This window comes from Drosophila novamexicana, unplaced genomic scaffold (genome assembly GCF_003285875.2).
Source record: "Drosophila novamexicana strain 15010-1031.04,08,12 unplaced genomic scaffold, DnovRS2.1 tig00001089-arrow-arrow-pilon, whole genome shotgun sequence".
Taxonomy (NCBI): Eukaryota; Metazoa; Arthropoda; class Insecta; order Diptera; family Drosophilidae; genus Drosophila; species Drosophila novamexicana.
The window spans coordinates 754,955-777,423 of record NW_020824841.1 but is presented as its reverse complement, the minus strand read 5'-3'; the positions used below and the strand labels follow the sequence as shown (position 1 = coordinate 777,423).

At 39.5% G+C, this 22,469-nt stretch overlaps 1 protein-coding gene across 1 annotated transcript; it reads left to right on the top strand.

Moving 5' to 3' along the window:
• The first annotated feature begins 4,532 nt into the window (after window positions 1–4,532).
• LOC115766327 (cholecystokinin receptor) lies at window positions 4,533–21,004 on the top strand. Its single transcript, XM_030710218.1, has 5 exons — window positions 4,533–5,273; window positions 18,787–18,987; window positions 19,048–19,323; window positions 19,405–19,597; window positions 20,518–21,004. The coding sequence occupies exons 1-5, from the start codon at window positions 4,688–4,690 to the stop codon at window positions 20,981–20,983; spliced, it is 1,722 nt and encodes a 573-aa protein (XP_030566078.1). The 5' UTR covers window positions 4,533–4,687; the 3' UTR covers window positions 20,984–21,004.
• Window positions 21,005–22,469: the final 1,465 nt, after the last annotated feature.

Below are 22,469 nucleotides of genomic sequence, written 5' to 3'. Positions count from 1 at the left end.
TCTGGTTTTATTATTGCTGTTGCATTCTGTTTTTCCCAATTAAAATAATAATAATATTAATTTTAGGTGAATTTCAACTAAGATAAAATGTTTGTTGTAAAACAATTCAAATATGTTTTTAGCGATTTCGCAGAGAGTTACTTTATTGGCATTATGTATATAAAAAGCTTGTTTGGTATAAACCGACATTTCTGGAATTATATGCATAGCATTTAAATAAGTAAATAACTGCTTATCTTTCAATTGTAGTACTCTGACAATTTGACAATAACCAGATTCATGTTCCTTTGCGCGCTTATTCCTTGCGAATTGAGTTAGGCTTTTGTGTTGCACACTGTCGCTGGCCGGCGGCAGCCTGTTCCCAATCAACCGGTCGGCCAATGGCAAGTTCAGGTGTAGGTTTAACGGAATCTTCGGCAAGCAATCAGTGCCGCATCAGCCTTGCTACAGCCTTGACGGGACCAGCCTAGACCGAGACCGAGACTGAGACTGAGACTAAGACTGTGGCAAGAACTGAGCCCGGGCACGTTGTAATCAAGTGCGCACGTACTAGTCGGCAATGCCAGATATGTGTGTGTGTGTATCTGTATCTGTCAGTGTGTGTGTGTGTGTGCATTGCAATTCGGGTCGGAACGGGACGGCATTGAGGCTTATCCGGTGCAGGCAGGGCTTATCGTCTTCAGTGTCATCCACGTCGCTTTATCAGGCGGCAAACAGCAGAATGTGAATCAAGCAATCAGTTTGCTGAATTACCCATTTCGGGAGAGAAGGAACATATATGAAATACAAATGAAGATTTAACAAAAATCGAATACAAATTCGAGCGGAAAAACAAACCAAACGCAGCTTTGTATCTGACCTTCCTTCAAGGAAAAACTATTCACCTTCTATATATTGTGGAATGTATCGAAAAGACATTTTACATTCCAAAATTCAGATAGAAATTCACACACTTCAATGGCCATCTTTGCTCAAGGTTTTAAAAAGCATAAAGATAATAGATAATAGAGAATAGATAATAGATATTAGATAATAAATAATAGATAATAGATAATAGATAATAGATAATAGATAATATATAATAGATAATAGATAATAGATAATAGTTAATAGATAATAGATAACAGATAACAGATAATAGATAATAGATAATAGATAACATATAACAGATAAAAGATAATAGATAACAGATAACAGATAACAGATAATAGATAACAGATAATAGATAATAGATAATAGATAATAGATAATAGCTAATAGATAATAGATAATAGATAATAGATAATAGATAATAGATAATAGATAATAGATAATAGATAATAGATAATAGATAATAGATAATAGATAATAGATAATAGATAATAGATAATAGATAATAGATAATAGATAATAGATAATAGATAATAGATAATAGATAATAGATAATAGATAATAGATAATAGATAATAGATAATAGATACGACATTAATTGTTTTTTTTTAGACTATTAAAACTCCAAATCGAATAGCAAAGCAGTTTTCACTGTTATCAGACCAGAATCATGGAGATAATGCACAGCGAATTCGTAGTTAAGCAGTGTAAATAATAAGTTGGCATAGCAATTGCGAAAATAAACAGAAGTGCTCCAGTCGGCAGTGCCCGACTGCGCGATACCCTAGGCCTTGCTTTTATGCATTTAAGCACGCATACACACACACACACACACATACTGTGGCGGTGCTTCTTCTTGCCTTAGCTCTACACAGTGAAAAACTTATCTCTAAACAGAATCGGTGCTTATTATCCGATCTATTCAGGGCATATATAAAAACATATTAACACGTAACAAAGCCAAACTTACAAAAATGAAATTTAATTATATTATTTTTATTATTATGATTATTTTGTTATAATTATGAATATTATTATTATAACCATTGCGATCATATGTAATATATGCGTTCTGATAGGAAACTTTGAAAATAAAACTCATATATAAAAAAGTATAAATATATATATAAGTACACTAGCGGGTATAGCCCGGCCTTGCCCATGGCACGTAAAAAATAAATTTTCTCAAAAAGCTTTTTAAATGTTTTTGTCGGTAAACAAACGTTTTCCGCCAATTTACCACTCTCGCAAGTGGAATTTCCCAAATCGCTGAAGCAGGTATTCCTGAAGTTCCTATGTAGAGAAATATGTTTGAGGCAAATCGGATAAAACTTAAGACTTCACCAAAAAATCACCAAAAAATCTTTCCTTGGAAATGAATTTTGGGGCGAAACGTCACCCACCAAATTTTTGACCCCCATTTCCAACAAGGAGGAATGGATTTTTCGAAAAGTGTGAAATACCCCTCAAATGAATTTGAACGAAAATCTTTTCATACAAACATTTTTCGCTAATTACCCAATGTTGTGGGTGGAATTTCCCGAAACCCCGTCTTAACGTGCACTTTAATCAAATGAGGTAACTACAGTGAAAATTTCAGCTTCCTAGCTCTTACGGTATCGGCTGTGCGTTCATCACCAATCAGTCAGTCAGTCAGTCAGTCAGTCAGTCAGGACAAACAGTTTTATATCTAGAGATTATATTATATAATTTTTATAATTTCCCATTAAATCTCATCCACAACTTGTGCTTGCAAAGGGGAAACAAAAACAGGAACACCAGCTGCTGAGCTATTACATAAATAATAATTTAAGCAGAAGCAGTTCAATTGCAAACGTCTGAAAAAGTAAGCAAAAGAAAATCGAAAAAATGTCCATCATCGTGTCCACCAAGGCGCTGAGAAAAATGAAATCAATATGGCAAATAAGAATATGCAATAAGACGTTCTATACGTACGACTTTTCTTAAGTGCACTTCGTTCAATGAAGAGTTAAAAAATGAAATGAAATATTAAGCTTAAAAAACTATGTTTGTTCTTGCGGAACAGGTCTTCAATCAATGTTTACATAAGTCTTTGAAAACGATTTTAAAGCTGTTCGGATGAAAATCGAAAAAAAAATGAATGCATTTAACAGTTTTTCCAGCTGTATTTTTTCCTTGCGGATGGATTTTCCAGAATTGCTGAGAATTTTATGATTTGGGCTGCGGATTTATTACCAATCAGCCAGTCGGTCATTAAGTCAGGCATACAGTGAAACAGTCATTCAGTCAGTCAATCAGTCAGTCAGTTAGTCAGTCTATCAACCAGTCATACAGTTATATACTCATATAGTCAGTCAATCCGTTAATCGGTAACTCAGTCAGCCAGTCAATGAGTTAGTCAGACAGTCAATCAAACATTCATTCAAGTCAGTCAGTCAAAATGTACGTCAGTCGGTAAGTCAATCAGTCAGGTAGTCAATCATTCATACAGTTATACAGTCAGTCAGTCCGTAAAGACAGTTAGTAGCGCATTCTTACAGATATACAGGCATTCGGTCAGTCTATCAATAAGTCAATTTTTCATACAGTTTTACAGTCTGTAAGTCAGTCAGTCAGTGAGTCAATCAGTCATGCATTTATACATTTATTTACTTAGTCTATCCGTCAGTTAGCCAGTCAGTAATTTATTCTTATGGTTATACCATCAGTCCAACCATTTCAGTCAATTAATCAATTATTTATACAGTGAGTAAGTTAGTCAGTCCGTCAATCAGTTTATCCGTCAGTCAATCAGCTATACAGTCAGTAAGTCCGTCAATCAGTCCATCAGTCAGTTAGTCTGTGATTTAATCATTAAGTTAGGCAGTCCGTCAGTTGTTCAATCAGTCAGACTGTTCGTCACTCAGTAAGTCATCCTTTAAGGCAGTCAGTCATTAAGTCGGTCAATCAGTCCGTCAGTCAGCCAGCCAGTAAGTCATTCATTCAGTAATTTGGTCTTGTCGCCTGTTCGTCAGTCTGTTAGTTGGCTATTTAGTCTGTCATACAGTTATACATTGAGTCAGTCAGTCCTTCAGTCAGTCAGTCATAAAAGTTTACAGTTAGTCAAACTGTCATTCAGTCCGTCAGTCAAAAGTTACTTGAAATCTGTATTAAAGGCTCTTTCTTAGACCGAGTATACTCATATGTTCGTTGAAATATAGTATTAACGAAGACCCACGCAATTTGTATGCCTACAGTTGGGCGCAACATGTTGCAAAGCGGCATGTTGCGCTGCCGCTTGTTGCTGCCGCATGTGGTGAGTTTGGCGCAAACGAAACGCAGGCGCCGGCACACTGGCCCCTTTGGGTCGGCCAGTTGCCAACGACTCGTTCAACGTAACGGTAAGCAGGCAGAGCGAAGCGCGCCAGCAAACGACGACGTTGGCGCCTGACGTCGGCGTCGTGGGCGTCGTTGTCGTCGTATACATCCCCGAGACGCTAGCCGTGACCATAAACGTTGCCACAGAACGTTATCGCAAGGACACCCTGACAGCAGAGTGCGCGCGCGCGACTCTACGCAAAATTTTTGTAGTTTTTTGTTCAGTGTTGTTAAACGGAGGCAGAAGTGAAGCCACAGACGGAACTAGAACCTGTTCAATATCGTTAATATTGAATATTTATCAGTGCTGTCTAACAGAGGTTCAACTTCTGAACAACAAACGGAACCAGAACTATTCCAATATAGTTCTAATTGTTCAGTGTTGTCTAAAAGACGTATAACTGAAATAATACGAACCAGTTCAATATCGATTTTATTGTTGGCACTGCAGACTGATCGTCTGATCCGGAACTACCAAATGTACAGTTCCAGTGCTCAAGATGCCGCCAGTGCGGCGGCCACCTACAAGGCGCTGCTCGACTATTACGCCAACGCACGCAGCGCTGCCAGTCACATTGTCTCGCTCACGCTGGCACCGCTCAACGAGTCGCTGTCCATGGGCTTGGCCGAGGCCGGTAATGGGAATGCCAGCGGCAATGCGAATAGCAGCGCCAGCTATGAGGATGATGCACTTTCCGCCGGAAATATATTTTTGATCACCGAGAGCGTGGCCACCGAATCGAGCCGCGGCGCTGCAGCTGCAAATGGAGCTGCCGTTGGCAGCGGCCGCAGTAGCAGCAGCAGTGCTCCCACTGAGATGCCAGCTTGGCTCATACCCAGCTATAGCCTGATCCTGCTGTGCGCTGTGGTTGGCAATCTTTTGGTCATTTCAACGCTGATGCAGAACCGTCGCATGCGCACAATTACCAATCTCTTTCTGCTCAACTTGGCCATTTCGGACATGTTGCTGGGCGTGCTCTGCATGCCCGTTACCCTTGTTGGGACTCTATTGCGCAATTTCATCTTTGGCGAGTTTCTCTGCAAGCTCATACAGTTCGCACAGGGTAAGTCTTGAGCGCCGTCCTAATTATTCCAATTCCCTGATTATATCTTCAACAATGACTACCTTATGCGCTGTCAGGCGTGTGGGTGGGGGGCGGCCGGAATGGGGGCATGGCCGTGTGGGACTGTGCGTGAGCAAAAGTGTATCGCATCAGCTCTAAGGAAGGCTAACCAAGTTGAAGTCCGCTGAGAATATCTCATATGCGTGCCAGATTTTTAAAATGCGTGCCTCAACCAGTGTTAAGTAGTGACTATAGTGTTGTATTGACTTGAGTGTTGTCAAATTAAGATCAGGCAAATTGGCGCTTCTTAGCTTTCAAAATACTGTACATAGTAGGATAGTGATGTCACATTATCAATGGCTTGCGTTGACAGAAGTACACACGGTCCCTCTGGCAGCAGGTTCTATGTTAGTTAAAGTTTATGTTAAGAGTCAGTCTGTGACTAGCGTTGAACAAATAATAAACTGTGAAACTACAGAAAGCATAGACAGATATACATATCATTTTCAGTAATAAACTTTGTCATTCTCTCAAAATATTTGAACATATGTATGTATATGTTTTACAGAAATAATCAACCCGAGTGCTTAAAAGCCAACAAGGTTAATATAGGCACCCACTATTTTCCTTTTTAATTTACTTGTCATTCAATTTATTTTATATTATATTATGGGCATTTAAAAGGGCATTTTACAGTCGTACATTCTTCAATATCTCACTCACTTATTTTGCTGGCAGCTGCCTTTTGCGAAAGATGGTAAGCTATGCACAAAAAAGAAGAAATTCGTTCAATTTTATAAATTTGTGGCAGTGTTGTAAAATGCTATCCAGCTGTCAGTGCCAACATTTGAAGGGCAGCTGCCAAATTTATCGCACAAAGTACTTTTGCATATAATATTTTGATAGTTGCACACAAAGATACGTCCAAACCAAATTGAATATATTCCCTACGCGCCCTAAGCAAATGTCCTGCCGTCACTCCAAGTAACGCTTGTGGCATGCGGCGATGGGTGTGGAGCAATAAAACGCATTTTTTTTTTTCAAGCTGAAGTCCTCATCATTTATTAATGGCCAGCAGCTCAGTATGTATATATGTACATATGCATATGTTGAGGAAGGAGCTTTCATTATAAGAAATTTGGCCCTGAAAACATATATTCAATAAGCAGTTATCAAAGTAAGCTGCAGTCGGGTGCAGTCGACTGCGCAATACTCTGTTTACAGCGTGCATTTGACTTGAGACTTTGGGACTTGAGCGGGGCTGTTATGTTTCATTGACCAGGATAATACTTACAAAGCCTGAAGACATACATATATTCTTGTGTGTGTAGAAAACCTCTTGGACGGACAGCGAAGGTTGGGAAAACTTTTGTCCGTTCAGAGAAATATACGCACAAGAGAGGGACAATACACAGAAAATGTCAGTCTAATAGAAGTGTAAGTGGGAGGAGTTCTCACTGACAAACCAATATACCCTCTTTTAGGCAGAGTATAAAAATCGCATAAATTAAACTGTCAACAGTTTTGGATCCGCATACAAAATGAGCAAAGTTTTATATACAGTACGCAAAAAAAGTACGTTAACCAACAGAAAGTTTTAAGAGATACGTTCATATCAAATATATAATTAACATACAATCGTTACACTAAAAGTTGCAACACTTCCGTCAATTACATCCATTTAGCGCTGAAATAGTTGAACAAAATAAAACTTTTCAGACTGTGGCTGTGAAGAGAGAAATAAAAAGGTTAATTCAAAAAGGGAAATTAAAAATTAAATTATTAAATTGTTCAATCATGCCAGCGCACAATTACACACATGAGTGCTAAAAAGCAAGCTTAACAAAAGGGCTCAACTCTCTGGAGAGTAAATAAACACGTTAATCAATAGGGGGGAAGAAATATGCACAAAATTTTGACAAAGGTTTTTAAAGGACCAAGTTGCCAGGGATACGGCAGGTAAACATGCAATAATAAAAAATAAATAATAGCAAAAAATTACACACGTATGCGTACCTTATGATCCGACAAGTGCTCGAGTTTTGACAGGCTCTCGTGGAATCACAAGATTAAAATGTGTTTACAGAAGAAATTTATTCAATCATTTGTATTGATTATTTATTTTTGGATTATGCCAAGTGCGGCGAGTCAAAAAAAAAATAAAAAAATAAAATAAAATAAAATAAATTAAAAAGAAAAAGAGAAAGTAGAAGAAAGCTAGGTAACGACTGTTTATGTTAAACAGGACTTAGCAATGTTTTCGTTTTAAATTGCGTTTTAATTTATTTAATATCTTGCTTTGACATCAAATTCACAAAGCTGTTGTAACTTGAGGCTCAGTTAGAGCTGGCACCCGGTGTGTGTGTGCGTGTGTGTGTGTGTGTTTCCCTAGATAAACTAAGTAGTATAAGCAAACATCCCATAAGCTGACACTAGACTAAATGGATCATTTTACTTGACTGGCGGGGCACGTCATTTTATAATTATAGCCCTCCGTTGTCCATGTTGCCCGGGCGGAGTTGGTGTCCTGATCTGGAGGCGAGTTGCCGCTGGCAGCTATTTGTCACATTTGCGAGTCCTATTCAAATTACACAAAATTAAATAACAATTTCTATACACAGACAGAAATAACAAGGCTACACAGTTTGTTAGCGCATCTGTTCGCATTTATTTGGCATTTCTGCGCTTTTCATTTTCTAATGCTCGGCATTTAAATTGCACGCAAAAATGTGCTAAGAATTTTGCGGATTCCCTTTCGGTTTCCATACTCTAGAAATGTCGCGAGTGTGTGGAATAGACGGAACTTAAATGTCGTTCGCAATACCCAAACACCTTATCTAAAATATATGTTTCCTCCTCATGTATTCCCACACATTTATAATCCCATCCAAACCAATCTCATCTAATATAATTATATGAGCTTCTTTCTCTCTGGTTCTAAACACAGGGCATATCTCGCCTGGACTATGCCTAATGGAGCATATTTTTTTCACTTCCGTTTTCATTTGGTTTTTTTTTGTTTTTTTGACTCTCTCGCGTTGGCAGCTGGCCGCCCCAGCCCACCCACTCGATTCGCGATTTTACTTCTTATTTCCGATGCTCTTTTGTCATGCAAATGACATGCAAAGTGGAGGCGAGGGCGGCACCCGAATAACATGTAGCACAATCATATTGGAAGAAACGAAAGCGAAAACAAAAACAAAGACTCAAACAATGATAAATTGAAAACACGAAGGAAAGACTGGTAGCGTTAAGCCGACGATAAAATACACTTTCAAATGCAATTGACTCAAGAACTTTAATTTCCAACGATTGCTCCTGAATAATATGCCCATCCGATGTTGATAACCTGCACTCAGCTCGCTTGCTGAGTTGGGTTAAAATATGTGAAAGAGAACAAAGCTTTTTCAACTCATGATACCTCTTGAGCTATATGATATGCTAGTTTAAACTCGTTAAGATTTTGCTCTGATAAAAGAAGTTTGGCTAAATTGAGAAATGCCAAGTTCGATACATAGTTCCAGATAGTTATACCCAGTTTTGGTGGTTCGTTCCGGCTGACTCCGATAAATGAACCATTGGCAACGTTTCGTGACGATAGTTACGAGTTTAAAATAGTCGACTAGTTGGCATTCTGACTCGGCTGTTAATGCTGCTCGAGAATGTATGCCTTAATGGAACGGATGACGTCTTCATATATATATGCGTTACACATTTCGTGACAGAATTTGAATACCCTAAAGAACATTAAAAAATAAGACGCTTTGCGTTGGCAGATATGGCCAGTGCCCCGTGCCCCTTGCCTTGTTGCACGTCTTCTCAATACGAAGATCCTGTACACTTGCCCTGCTTCCTGTACAAATGCGTGCTGTATTCTGTATTCCGCTTGCAGGACGCCATAATTTGGCCCAAGATTAAATGTGGACGCGTATTTTTTGCATTATTACTTGACGTGCGGCCTTCTCAGAATTGTAATCATTTTCGCTGCCACTTGCCACTCATTAACGTGTTGGGCATATAATGCCAATTATTTCTTATATATAAGAGACCTCGAGTCAGCTAAATGAAGTTTGAAAAAATGCAAAGATCGCCAAGACCAGCATTATATATTATATATATATTTAGCACCTTCTCATATGTCTGTCTTTTTGCTAAGCAAGATATATGAGATATCCAATTGATAGATATTCTTCATGCTAAATGAAGACTTAAACGTATTTATTTAACATTATTTTATCTCTTTAACTTAAGTTTCTTTTCAAATAGTTCTTCATTTCCATAGCATACTTTTTTGGTATATATTTAGTTAGCTGGCTCGAGGTCCGAGGTCTAGAACATAGTCTTATTTAATAAATGTTCGTTAGTTTGACTTTTAGATTTAAAAGTGTCTTCTCTTTTTCATCGAGGGTAACTGTCAGTCGTGTATGCCCGACTGGCCGCAGGCCCATTGTTCTGCGTGTTGTTTTTGTTTTTATTTTTCTTTTTTGCTATGGGCTTACATAAGTTTCTAAATAAAATTTGCCGTCGGCCTTGGGTGGCCCCAGCAGCCGCGAATTGTGTGTCTGTGTGTGTGTGTGTGTGTGTGTGTGTGTAAGTGTATGCCTGCTAATGCGCCTACAACATAATCATAAACATAAGCAACAATAAGCAGCGAGCGGCGACCTAATTCCGCCTAATTGTCTGGCCAGCGCGCGGGCCCCAGCCAGCCCCCAGAGCCCCATTCCCCGACCGGCGGCCAATCCGAATTTCATTTCCATTTCCAGTGGCGCATCTGCTAGTCCCGCCGTTTGGTTGACAAAAGTGTGACGCCAAATTACTTTGCTCCCACGCAACATTAGAAGCTGAGGTGAGAAGCGGAGAGGAGGGCAGCAAATGGAAAGTCCTGCGGCAAATATCTTTTTAATAGAATCCGACCGATGGCAGCTGTTGTTTAGGCTCTGACAAGTGTTTGATTTGAAATTATTTGATGGCTATTTCGTGCTGTGGACACATGCCCATAAGTCGGCATGCTTATCCTCCAAATATATCACACCGACCCACGCCTGGCTTAAGTTGCAACCACAAGCTAGGAAGTAGGATAAGAATGTCACGAAACACTTAAATCCAATAAAACACGAATAGGGTATGCTCAAGCAGAGAGTGCTCGCTGAAAAGTACCCTGTAATTATTTGAATATAACATCTGGTTTAGTTAAAGATTAAACATATCGAAAATCAAGCTTTTTAACAAAAACCCGCATACGAAATTTTCCCGAATTTTTTCACAGAGAGTAAGTAGGTTGCTTAAGCTGAACATATATATAGCTAAGATGTTCGTGTAATAGGGCATATTGCCGCCTGCAAGTGTGGAAAATCGGTGGAAAACTTTTAAATGCAACTTTAGTTTTTATACCCTGAACCCATTAAAAATGGGTATAAGGGTATATTGTATTTGTGCAAAATCTAAATGTATGTAACAGGCAGAAGGAAGCATCTCCGACCCCATAAAGTGTATATAATCTTGATCAGCACCAATAGCCGAGTCGATCTAGCCATGTCCGTCTGTCTGTCCGTCCGTCCGTCCGTATGTATGAACGCAATGAAATTTTAGATGTAGATGCTCCTAGTTCCCGCGCAGATCGAGTTTGTTTCCGATAATCGATAACTTACTCCGTTTCCAAGCAATCGATAAAAATCGATATCGATATCCTGTTTTTTGGGCAATTTTGGTAAACAATAAGAGCTAGAGTCACCAAACTTGACATATAGCTTCTAAAATAGAATATATACATATATGCATTTGATGTTGGAAGAAGAGGGTTCAGGGTATCCCCTAGTCGGGAGCTCCCGACTAGAACCTCTTACTTGTTTTAATTTTCCTTTCTATCGCCCTCAAACTTTAAGTCACAGCTCGGCAGGAAAAATAAATGACTTCCTTGCCAACACTAGCAAAATGAGAGGTAAACAAATTTTGCATTTAATGAGGAAAGACTTTGCGCTCTAAAAACCGAACAAGCATGTTAGTTAATATACTTTATAATGTCATAGATGGCTTCGTTGGTCTGCGCAAGGGCAGGCACAACTTTTTACTAAAAAAAAAAGGAGGAAGTATTCACATAAAAAGTTATGTCAAAATGGTAAAAGGAACGAGTTGTCTATAAGTTTTCCGCATGTGTGGTAAGTATATACTTATGTGTATATATGCAAACATATATGTATATATATATGCTTATGGACACATTTGAGTCCTTGTATGGCAGTTGTTGCTTTCAGTTGTCTGGCATCAAACTGTAGTTCGTGCCGGCAAAAGTCAATAAAACGATTCACATGCAAAGATAATCATAAAAAATGATTTTAATGTGCCCCACAATTCTATATTAACATACAAATTCAGAAACATTCAGATACTTTATCGCACACATCCACACACACGCACCCGCACCAGATCTAATATATATTCACATATAGTGTCTGAATATTTGTAATTTCGGCTAATTGAAGGCATCGTTCGGAGTTAAGCCCAAACATAGCTAGAAAATTATCGTAACTGTATTTAAGTGGGCCATTTTCATAATTGGCTAACACTATTTGTCTGCCTAGGGCTGGTCGTTCAATACCAAAACACTGCCAATACACTTAACTCGAATCCTTTAAAACTTACGAGCTGTATGAAACCAGGGCTGCAAAGTTACTATTTGCCTGTGGTTTGGTTCAAGGTGCGAGCCAACGGACTGACTTTGTGTGCGGTTCGTGCAATTGGTTCGAACACAAACTTCGGATTTGGTTTAAAACTTGGTTTGGCATTGCAAATTTCCTTTTACAAAATGTATGCCAAATTTGGTTCGTCTAATGGCTATTAATTTTTTGGTACGGATACGGTTCGGATAATGGTTCAATTGGAGTTTTGATTCCGTTTGTTTTACAACTGATTCGTTTTGAAGGTTCGGTTCAACCTTTCAGATACACTTCGACTGCCTGATTCAAACCGGTTCGTTTGAAAACCTGCTTGCGGAGTTAAGCACATTTATTTTTCTTAACAAATTTATAAAAGTCTGTAAAACAAAAAGAAATATATATAAAATAGGATATATGTGCACATAGCATAATCGTTGATTGGCCGCAAATGTGATATTTCGTGCTTTCAAATAAGCTAGTTTTGCAGCTTGTTTCATGGCACGGCCCCGGTTGAGCTCGGGCCAGCTTTTATATGATTTCCATAGCTGGGCCAGCAAATGGCCCACATTTAATTATTGTTATTGTGTGTGCTGGGGCACTTAAGTGCATGTTACCTGTAAGTAAGCCACATTCACGGACTGTAATCATAATCACGGCTTTAGCTTTGTCAGGCATTTGCACAGGTTTTGTCGGCCGCACCGCAAGGTGGCTTAGTCCAAAGTAAAGAAGTGATTTCGGGATATACTGTTGGGTAAAAGGGCGAGCGGGGTTCCAGAAACAATCCTGGCCCCCAGCTAAAAACTCATTAGGCAAATTGTGCAAACTGCCAAGAAGTTGGGTAGCTTCTCGCCCACTTTTGCTGGAACAAAGCGAATGACAATAAAAACAACAACATTTGTCGAGTGACTAAACAAGGCCTAAACAGAGTGCAGTTATGATTCAGGCCAGTCTTGGTTACGTACCAAAGTTTCGTTCAGGCTGAGGTCCTTGTATAGCTAAATCCATGCTGTTAGCCTGGTCGCACATTTTATGCATATGTCCACTTTTCCGAGCACATATTCCCATGTGTGGGTGTGCGTGTGTCCGCCATGTTAAAAGTTTTGTTTAACACATGCTTCGCCCATGCAGCAAATTACACTTGAAAAACACTAACATAACCATCCTAGCTGTGCCAACTACAGCAAAATCTACAACAAAATATTCCATATTTAAGTTGCTTTGGTGGCGCCCCAACCTACTTTCACAGCGTGTTTGAATATGAATTGTTCCACTGTGCGCCAAAGCAGAAATAAAACGAAATATATTAAACCATAATTTACCAAGACTGCAAGCCAAGCAAAAAGCTTTGCAGGTTCGATTTACGGTTCGAACCAGTTTATTGCCCTAGATTCGTGAATGTAATTTAATTAAGTCCAGGTTTCACGTTAATGCCTTTCCCATTACAAAAAGGCAAGGACAAACTTTATTTAACTTTATAGAGTCTCTCAACACTAAGGCGCAGATAGTTTATTGGCAAATTAATATTTAGTTTAGAAAAACATACTAAAAGAAACATTATTTTATTGTGGAGAGTTTTTCAACACTAAACCATTAGTAGTTTATCGGCAGATTTAAATGTAGCTTAGAAAAAAGTTTACTTTTATTTAATTTTAAAGGCTTAGTTTAGGTTAAAAGCTTAAGAACTAAATTCTAAAACTATTTAATTGTAAAGGGTTTTGCAACACTAAGCCGCTAATAGTTTATGGGGAAGCTTATATTTAGTTTAGGAAAAAAATATCAAATAAAATTGTATTTAATTTAAGAGACTTTTCCAACACTAAGCTATAAATTGTTTATTCATCAATTCTTATTTAGTTTAGCAAAAAATACTTTAAAAACGTTGTTTAATGTTAGAGAGCTTTCCAACACTAAGCCGTTCAAAGTTTATTGGCCGATTTATATTTAGTTTAATCGAAGAACAATTGAATTTATTTTTTATCTTAATTATTATATTATTGGATTAGCATTAAGTCTGGAAAGAAACCCCATAAATGGAAACTCTGCAGCCTTACTATGTATAAGTTTGTCGTCTTTCTTTTATTTGCTTTTCTTAGTTCCGTTTAGTCAGGGCCCAAGCATTAGCATTGCATTAGCCTTAATGTCTTGGCTAATGACTCTTTGGTGCTCTGTTTTCCAGACTTTTATAACAAATCTCAATCAGCCTGACGAAAGCTGTTGCTATTGGGATACGTTTGAAAGGAAGTTTTTAATGAATGCACATTTGGTGCATTCAGTATGTGTGTGCGTGTGTGTTTTGTGCTTGTATATGCGTGTGTTGAAATTCGTGTTCCCTTGAAGTATGCAGCAAAACGCCAAGTTTAATTAAATTACGCTTGAATAACTGCAGGCCTCTCGATAGACATGAGTTTGGTCTAGAAAACAGCTCAGCTAAACCAAAGTTTTGATACACCCGAATCCGCTCCCCCTCCCCCCATCCCACACACACACACACACACACACACACACACACAGGCTTTCGTAGCCACTTTAAAATACTTACTTAATTTGATAAAAAGGCGGGCGTCAAGCACTTTGCCAAGTTTGTTTCACTTTTCAGTTAAATAGAATTTTGGGCGTGCCGACAAGACTTGGATTTCGGCTTGCTGGAAAGTTTTTCTCTGCCGGCGTAGCCCTCGGCCATTTTGCGGCCCTGTAGCCCGCCGTAGCCGCTGTGATTGTACCGCTTAAATGCTGGCATTTACTTATGTGTTAAATCCATTGAATTTAAACGAATTTGCCAGCACAACAACAAGTTGTGCAAAGTTTCAATAATAGCATTAAAATTTACCCAGGCTGAGCCCCTAGTATTGAGCAAAATACAAAAAAATAAATAAACGCAAATAAAATTAAAAAATAAACAGCAGAAAAGTTTGTTTTCTCTGGCAATACACATTCTGAACTTTTGGCAATATAATTGAATGAACCTGGCCAGCCTTAAAGCGTTCAACACATTATATTTTCCTGCGACCAAATGCTTTGCCTTCAAACGCGAATTGAAACAAGTGTCTATTCCAAGCAAGATGCAAATATCAAATTTATCTATTTGGAATACTTTTTACGAAATAATCATCACTCATAATACTCTAAATAAGTCTGGGTAAATTAATCAACTCTTGCAAGATTTGTCTTGTGTGTTGTTTGTTTTGATATTTGCTGAAAAACTTGGCAAATACATGTGTTTGTTTTTGACAGCGGTAATGAAAATGGAAATAAAAACGCAGCTAAGACCCGATGATAGCAAATTTAAAACAAACTAGAATTAAGGCATAAAGTTTGCTGGGTGTCCGCCGTCATATTTATTCATTTATCAGCTGAGCAACCCGCCGAATGGCTCTCGGTTTACCTAGCCTTAGGGATTCCCATTGCTCAGATTGGATATCTTCTATGCCCATCATATTATCTGTGGCTGGCCTTGGTGCTGGCAACGCATTTGCCACAGCCAGTTGTGACGTGTCGTTAATCATGGACTTGGTCAGCTTTTCAAAAGGAATCCTGCTGGCGTCGGGAACGTGCCGGGGACTTGAATTAGGGGGATTGGACAGAGACACAACTTTGCTGCTATAATATTTCTAGCAGCAGCTGCAGCCAGTTGACAATCCTTGGGCCGGAGCTGCCGACAAGCCAGCTGAATGGTAATGAATGAAAATAATTAAAGAAAAAAAAACAAAAGCCGAAAACAAAAAAAAAAATAAAAAAAAGAAACAAAAAACTTTGCTGCCTCTCAAGTGTCAACGGGCGAAAAGTTTTTTAAGCTTTTGCGCAAATTTATAATTTGCCGTCTCGCAAGTTATATAGCACATCAATCTGAAAAATGCAAATAAGAAAAAAAAAAAAACAGCACATATATGTATATAAAACAAGTTAGAGTTCTCTGGTCGGGAGTGCTCGACTAGGGGATACCCTAAACTTTCTACCGTCGCCAACACTAGCCGGACTATAGTAATATATAATCTACATATCAAGTATGGTGCGTCAAGCTCTTAAAATAAGCTTCAATTTAGAATTTTACTCTAATAACAGGACTTAGATATCGATAGCGATATCGATTGCTTAGAAACGGGACAAGTTATCGATTATCGAAGCAAGCACTGCGCGGGCACATTTCAAGTCTCTAGCTCTTATAGGTTCTGAGATCATGATCATCAGCATGAGATGCATACGGACAGTCAGACGGACATGGCTAAATCGAGCTGGCTATTGATGCTGATCAAGAATATATATACTTTATGGATTCGGATATGTTTCCTTCTGCAAGTTACGTACATTTGCACAAAAACATTCTACCCTAATTCGAATTTTCAATGGGTTCAGAGTATAATAATGAAAACGATTTAAGTTTTCACAAGTCTTGACAGAGACACTCGGTCAAGCAATACAGATCAACAGCTTTATATAATAGGTTTAATCGACACAAAAGTAACATCTTTGTAGCTTTTTAAATATTTAAACAAAAATTGTATGGGTATATATGTTAATTTGATTTGATAAGATCTCAAGTTAACTGCGATATATAAAGAAAAACTGAAGAAAAGTGTTAAAGCTGATCCAAGGTGCATATATTCTGTATATAATATGCAGGCATACGAGGGCTACAAAACCAACAATTAGCCGCTGAAAGGGATTCACGCTTCACTTGCATACCAGGGCTGCAGGCTAAAAGGGGTTCACGGCTCAAACCCAATTGATTCATTTAGTTAGTTTTTCAGATATTTGAGCCTAGGATTTTCTTAACTTATTTTCAAAATTTTAATGAAATAGTTAAATAATAAACAATATTGCAGCTCATAAATATTGCTATACAAAATACGGGCTAAAGTTTTAAGTCTTAAGTTGTATTTGCAGCATTTCATGTGCTCGAACATGAAGCTGGCTTCATCCATATTTCAATGATTTCTGCGCCCCGCGAGTTAACATTTTCCGTGGCGCCTTGACGGATGCAACACTATTGACACAAGTGGGTGTTCCGCTAAAAGCGTTGCATACTTTTAGAGTGCACTGGGGAATTCCAGAAATTGCACATCGGCTGTTGAAGAAGTTTTTATGCTGATAAATGCAAAACGCGGCTTATAAACTATAAATAACAGACACCAAGTACGCGTGTGTGTGTTTTTTTAGGAATGTTTGCTGTTTAGCTTAAGTGCGGCAGCTCAACAGTTTGATTGATTGGCCTAAAGCGCCATGACAACTAAATCATTTTAAAATACAGATACAATTTGTAAGCGCCTTAGTGCGTTTCCGTAAGTGTGTATGTATGTATGTGTGTGTGTGAGTGCGAGTGTGTGTGGGCGTGTGCGTCAGTGCGTGCGGATGTAATTCAATTGGCAAATGCAAAACTGTCGCCAGCACGCAGCAGCAACAGCAACAGCAACAGCCAAAGTCGAATAAACATTGAACACAAATTCAATTTCATGTTTTCTTTATTTACTTATGTTTATTTATACATGCACACAAAAATATGTATACGTATTTTGTTGTTGATTGAATTTGATTTGATTTTAGGGCATCTTAGCACTCTCAGGCATAAATCCCAACTCTCGAGATGGGACTCCGGTTTGGGTTAAGCTGCAGCCACAGCTTTAGCCTTGGCTTCGACTTCGGTTTCAGCGTTCAGCTTTCAAATCAGATTTCGTATTTCTAGGCGCCTGATTTGGTCGACGTGTTGAGCATATTACGTATACGACATGCAGCCGTGAGCCGAGCAACATAAATATGCGTAACAGGGCGCTGTGACAGGCACAAATTTATAAGCGTCAGTTGGGCGATAAAATTTGATTGCCGCAAATAAAAGAAGAGGCATGGGCATGTCCATGACAGCTCCAAGCAGGCATAACAAGCGCCAAGGAGCCAGCACACATAAATACCGCAAAATTTGTATAGCCAGCCGAAATACAAACGAACCCGATTCTAAGCGCACACGCCAATGGCATTGGCCATGGCCATGGCAATGGCAATCGCAATCGCAATGGTAAACAAAACCAAAAACAAAAACAACAAGAACAACAGCTTAAGTCCAAACTCGACGACATATGGCCAAAATGTGTGCGTGCTGTTTAAGTTACGTTTACGTTTCTGTGATTACAAATTTAAGCAGCCAATCCTTCATTTCCCCCTCTTGGCATATCTCTCCCCGCATCAACCTAGATGCTGCGTGCGTTTCAGTTTATGTCTTTGGCCATATGCCAGCAATTTGGTAACAGTACATTGCAAGCCAGCTAGCTTTAATGTCGACCATTTTACAGCAATTCCTATCAGTTCTACTATGAGATAAACCTACTACGTCATACACTACATTACTATATATCACTATATAGATAGTACTTCATAATATACTTTACTATAAATATATCCATACTATGCTATACTATACTTTACTATATTATCTATGACATTTAATATGCTATACAATGCTCTACTATCCCATAATAATATACTATACAAAACTATACCAAATCCTACCATACTATGCTAAGCCAAAATATGTACAATATGTATACATACTATACTATTATATACTAAGCTAAACTGTAATATATTTTATTGTGCCATAATTTACTGTTTTATATAATATACATACTGTGCTTTACTACACTGTATTTTATACTCTTCCGAATAATTTTCGTTTTCGGCGAAACAAAACCCAATTTGTAAGAAAATTTTGGTAAATAGGAAAGAGTATAGAGAGATAATAATTCTAATGATAGTAAAATAATTATAATTATAAAAGTAGAAACATTTGAAATGCTGATAAACCTAAACAGCTAATTGTTTATGTGTTGTATGAAAATTGAAGCATTCGAATTTCTGTTTATCCCCATTTACAGCGTCTTCTGTGGCCGTCTCCTCGTGGACCTTGGTGGCCATCAGTTGTGAACGTTATTACGCCATATGTCATCCGCTGCGCTCGAGGTCCTGGCAGACAATAAGCCATGCCTATAAGATAATCGGGTTCATATGGCTCGGGGGCATTTTGTGCATGACGCCAATAGCGGTATTCAGTCGATTGATACCCACAAGCCGGCCAGGTGAGTGACGGGGCGGGGCCCTGCTTTGGGGTATTTAGCTAGTTATGAAAATTGTCGCAGGGTTCTGCAAATGCCGCGAGCACTGGCCAGACCAGGGCTACGAGCGCTTCTACAACATTATGTTGGATCTCATCCTGCTCGTCCTGCCGCTGCTGGTGCTGTGTGCTGCCTATATACTCATTACGCGAACTCTCTATATCGGCATGGATGTGGGCAAGGATGCCAGAATGCCGGCTAGCAGTGGCAGCGCCCAAACGGTGGCCACGGCGGCCATAGCCGCCACGCCCGGCAGCAGCAGCTGCGTTCTGGTCCTGAATGCCGCCAGCGAGTACAATGGTAAGTATAAGTATAAGACACGCCCATGATCCACGCCCAATGGGATACAACAAATGCGCATTTTATGCTTTATGTCCGCAGAGAGCAGCAACAACAACAATGGCGCCGCGACAAGCACAACAGCAGCAGCAACAGCAACAGCAACAGCTACAACAACAGCAACAGCAACAACGACACTTACAACGATAACAACAACGACATTGACAACTGTGACACCGGCCAAGTCCTCGAATGCCTCGCCAAGTTTGCGTATACACGATGCGGCATTGCGCAGGTAAGCTTTGACCTTTGACCCGAGGCAGCGAATGCCGACAGCGCAATAGCTGGCCAGCCTTTGGTTATGTTGGTATGCATGTTAAATCATATACATATTGGACCCATGGACCCTAAATCAGATTGACACCGAACACAATGCCATTATTCAGTCAAAGATCCCCGGGCGGCCTCAATTGCAAAGCACTTTGCATAATTAGCTTTTCCCGATTTACCAAACAAGTGCAGCTTTCTGCTCAGCACATCAACAATTACGCACATGATTTAAGCTAAGTCATTAAATCCAGTTTAAAGCAATTAACGATTTTAACCTTACATTTTAAATACGGCAGCGCTGCCACCCTGTAATAATTAAACCTCAGCTAGTATTAACTTTTTGTAAAACAAACTTTTTTAATTGCCTTTCATTAGCAAGGACGAAATACCTTGAAATAATATTGGGAAAGTTTGCTAGAAAAGCTTGCAAGTAAACAGCTCCCGTGAATACTCTATTACTATTATTCTATATACTAAATGACCTGGCGTTGCCAAACTTGCAGATGGTTAGGCTCGGGTAGGTTAGGTTAGGTTAGGTTCACATGATTGTTCAAGGCAGGGGAAATGTCTTAGTCTTCCCCGAAGCTGAGCGAATCCCAAAATGGTAGATCAGACGGAGTAAAGATTTGGCAAGGACTGGAATATTGCAGATGAAATGGGTCATTTGGCAGGAATGTACAAAGATGACTGAAATTCAAATTTAAATCAATTGCAATCATAACAAGAATAAGCAGGATAATGGGGATTCTTATAATTCTAAAAGACCTGATACGTGCCAGGGTTAGCAAAGAGAATGATATTAGGAATGTAAAAGATATGTTTTTATTAAGTGCAATAGATGCGTCTAAGCATGGTTGATCAGGCTTCATCATTCAATATTCGCAGATCCAACGAGACTAGGACGCTGGAGAGCAAGAAACGCGTGGTAAAGATGCTGTTTGTGCTGGTTTTAGAGTTCTTCATCTGCTGGACGCCTTTGTACGTGATCAATACGCTGAGCATGTTTATTGGACAGGCGCTGTACGAATACATTGACTACACCACGATCAGTTTCCTCCAGCTGCTCGCCTATTCCTCGAGCTGCTGCAATCCGATTACCTATTGCTTCATGAACGCCAGCTTTCGGCGCGCTTTTGTGGACACGTTCAAGGGCTTGCCTTGGAAACGCAACGGCACAGCGGCCGGCGCTCTCTCAGCCAGCCAGGGGGGCGTGCCCAATTTATCGAATCCCAATCCCGGCTTGGCCATGGGCATGGACACCTGGCGTTCGCGCTCCCGCAACGATCAGCTGCTAAACTCTGTGGTGTACACGAACAGCGCCGCCGCCGCTGCGGATAGTCCACAACTATAAGGAGGAGGGTTGGTTAGGATCTTGGTGTACTTGTCTCTAGGTGTGCTGCGTGTAAATATGTAAATGTCGCGTGTTTTTTTTTATATGTGTACTATTTTTTTTTTAACATAACAAATTTATCGTTAAGTACTTTTGATGTTTCAATTAACAATTCCTAAGGGTTCAAACAATAATAAATAAAATCAACTAATAACGCAAATCGTATGTTAAATATGTGATCAGGGAGCCAATCTGGAACTTGGCCCATCCCCAGACGGTCGATAGCCAGTTTCCCGCTTGGCAATTATCGGGTGCACCAACATTCCAGAAATCCTCTTCATTCGCATAGTGGTATTCATCGCCATCATAGAATTCATCATTGTTGTCCTCGTCGGAACACCAATGTCCATGGTCCCCAAAGGCGTCCGTGTTGAATCTCTCATTATATTCCTTCTCATACTCGTCGGCATATACGAATCGTTCGGTGCAGTATGGATCGTATTTGTCTGGATCGGCATTTGAGTCCTCTTCGGAGACGGGCTTGCGCTTGCCATATATCTTATCAATGTCCGTCTGATTGAGTAAATCGCAAGTGAGACACACCAAATGCTCCATAAATATGATGCGCCGTCTATGGAAGCTTAATGCTCTGAGCGTATCCCTTGGATGTTTGTAGCGCACATAGAAAATCCTTTCATTAAATGCTCGCATGGTTTCCAGAGTTCCCATTCGGGTAAAGAAGTAATAGATTATGTGGAACATATGATCCGGTATATTTCCAACACGTACCCAGAGACCGACCACGTCTGCCGCTCTTAGGATAATTGGATTGCGCGGATTCCGGAACGGGCCCGCGCCCGGGTGCTTTTTATGTGGCGGCACCCCCCGCGGAGTGCTATGTACAAGCCGATGCCTGGCCATGAACATCTCCGGTATTGTGGGCCGTAGATCGTTAGATGATTCGCCACGCAGGAATATTTCATCGACTGGTCCGCCAAGGTAGGGCGGTAAGTAATTATCGTGCGGGTGATCGCGTCGCCAGCGTTCATCAAAGTTGTTCAGATTCATTATACCACAAATTTATTAATTAGACTATTCACCCTCGATACGTTTTATATATTTTTTTATCTATCTCTTTTTTTTAGAAAAACTTGTGTAGCATATTCAACATTTGATCTATGAAAACTAACTGAGAGCATACGAGACGCTCTCAACTGAATGTGACAGCTGATGTGGTAGTTTACTTTGACTTACAGTGAATACTCACTTGGGCGGACAGCAACAATCGGATAAAACAGGGGGAATGGGCGAGGGCTTTTTATACCCTGAACCCATTAAAAATGGGTATAAGGGTATATTGTATTTGTGCAAAATCCAAATGTATGTAACAGGCAGAAGGAAGCATCTCCGACCCCATAAAGTATATATATTCTTGATCAGCACCAATAGCCGAGTCGATCTAGCCATGTCCGTCTGTCTGTCCGTCCGTCCGTCCGTCCGTATGTAT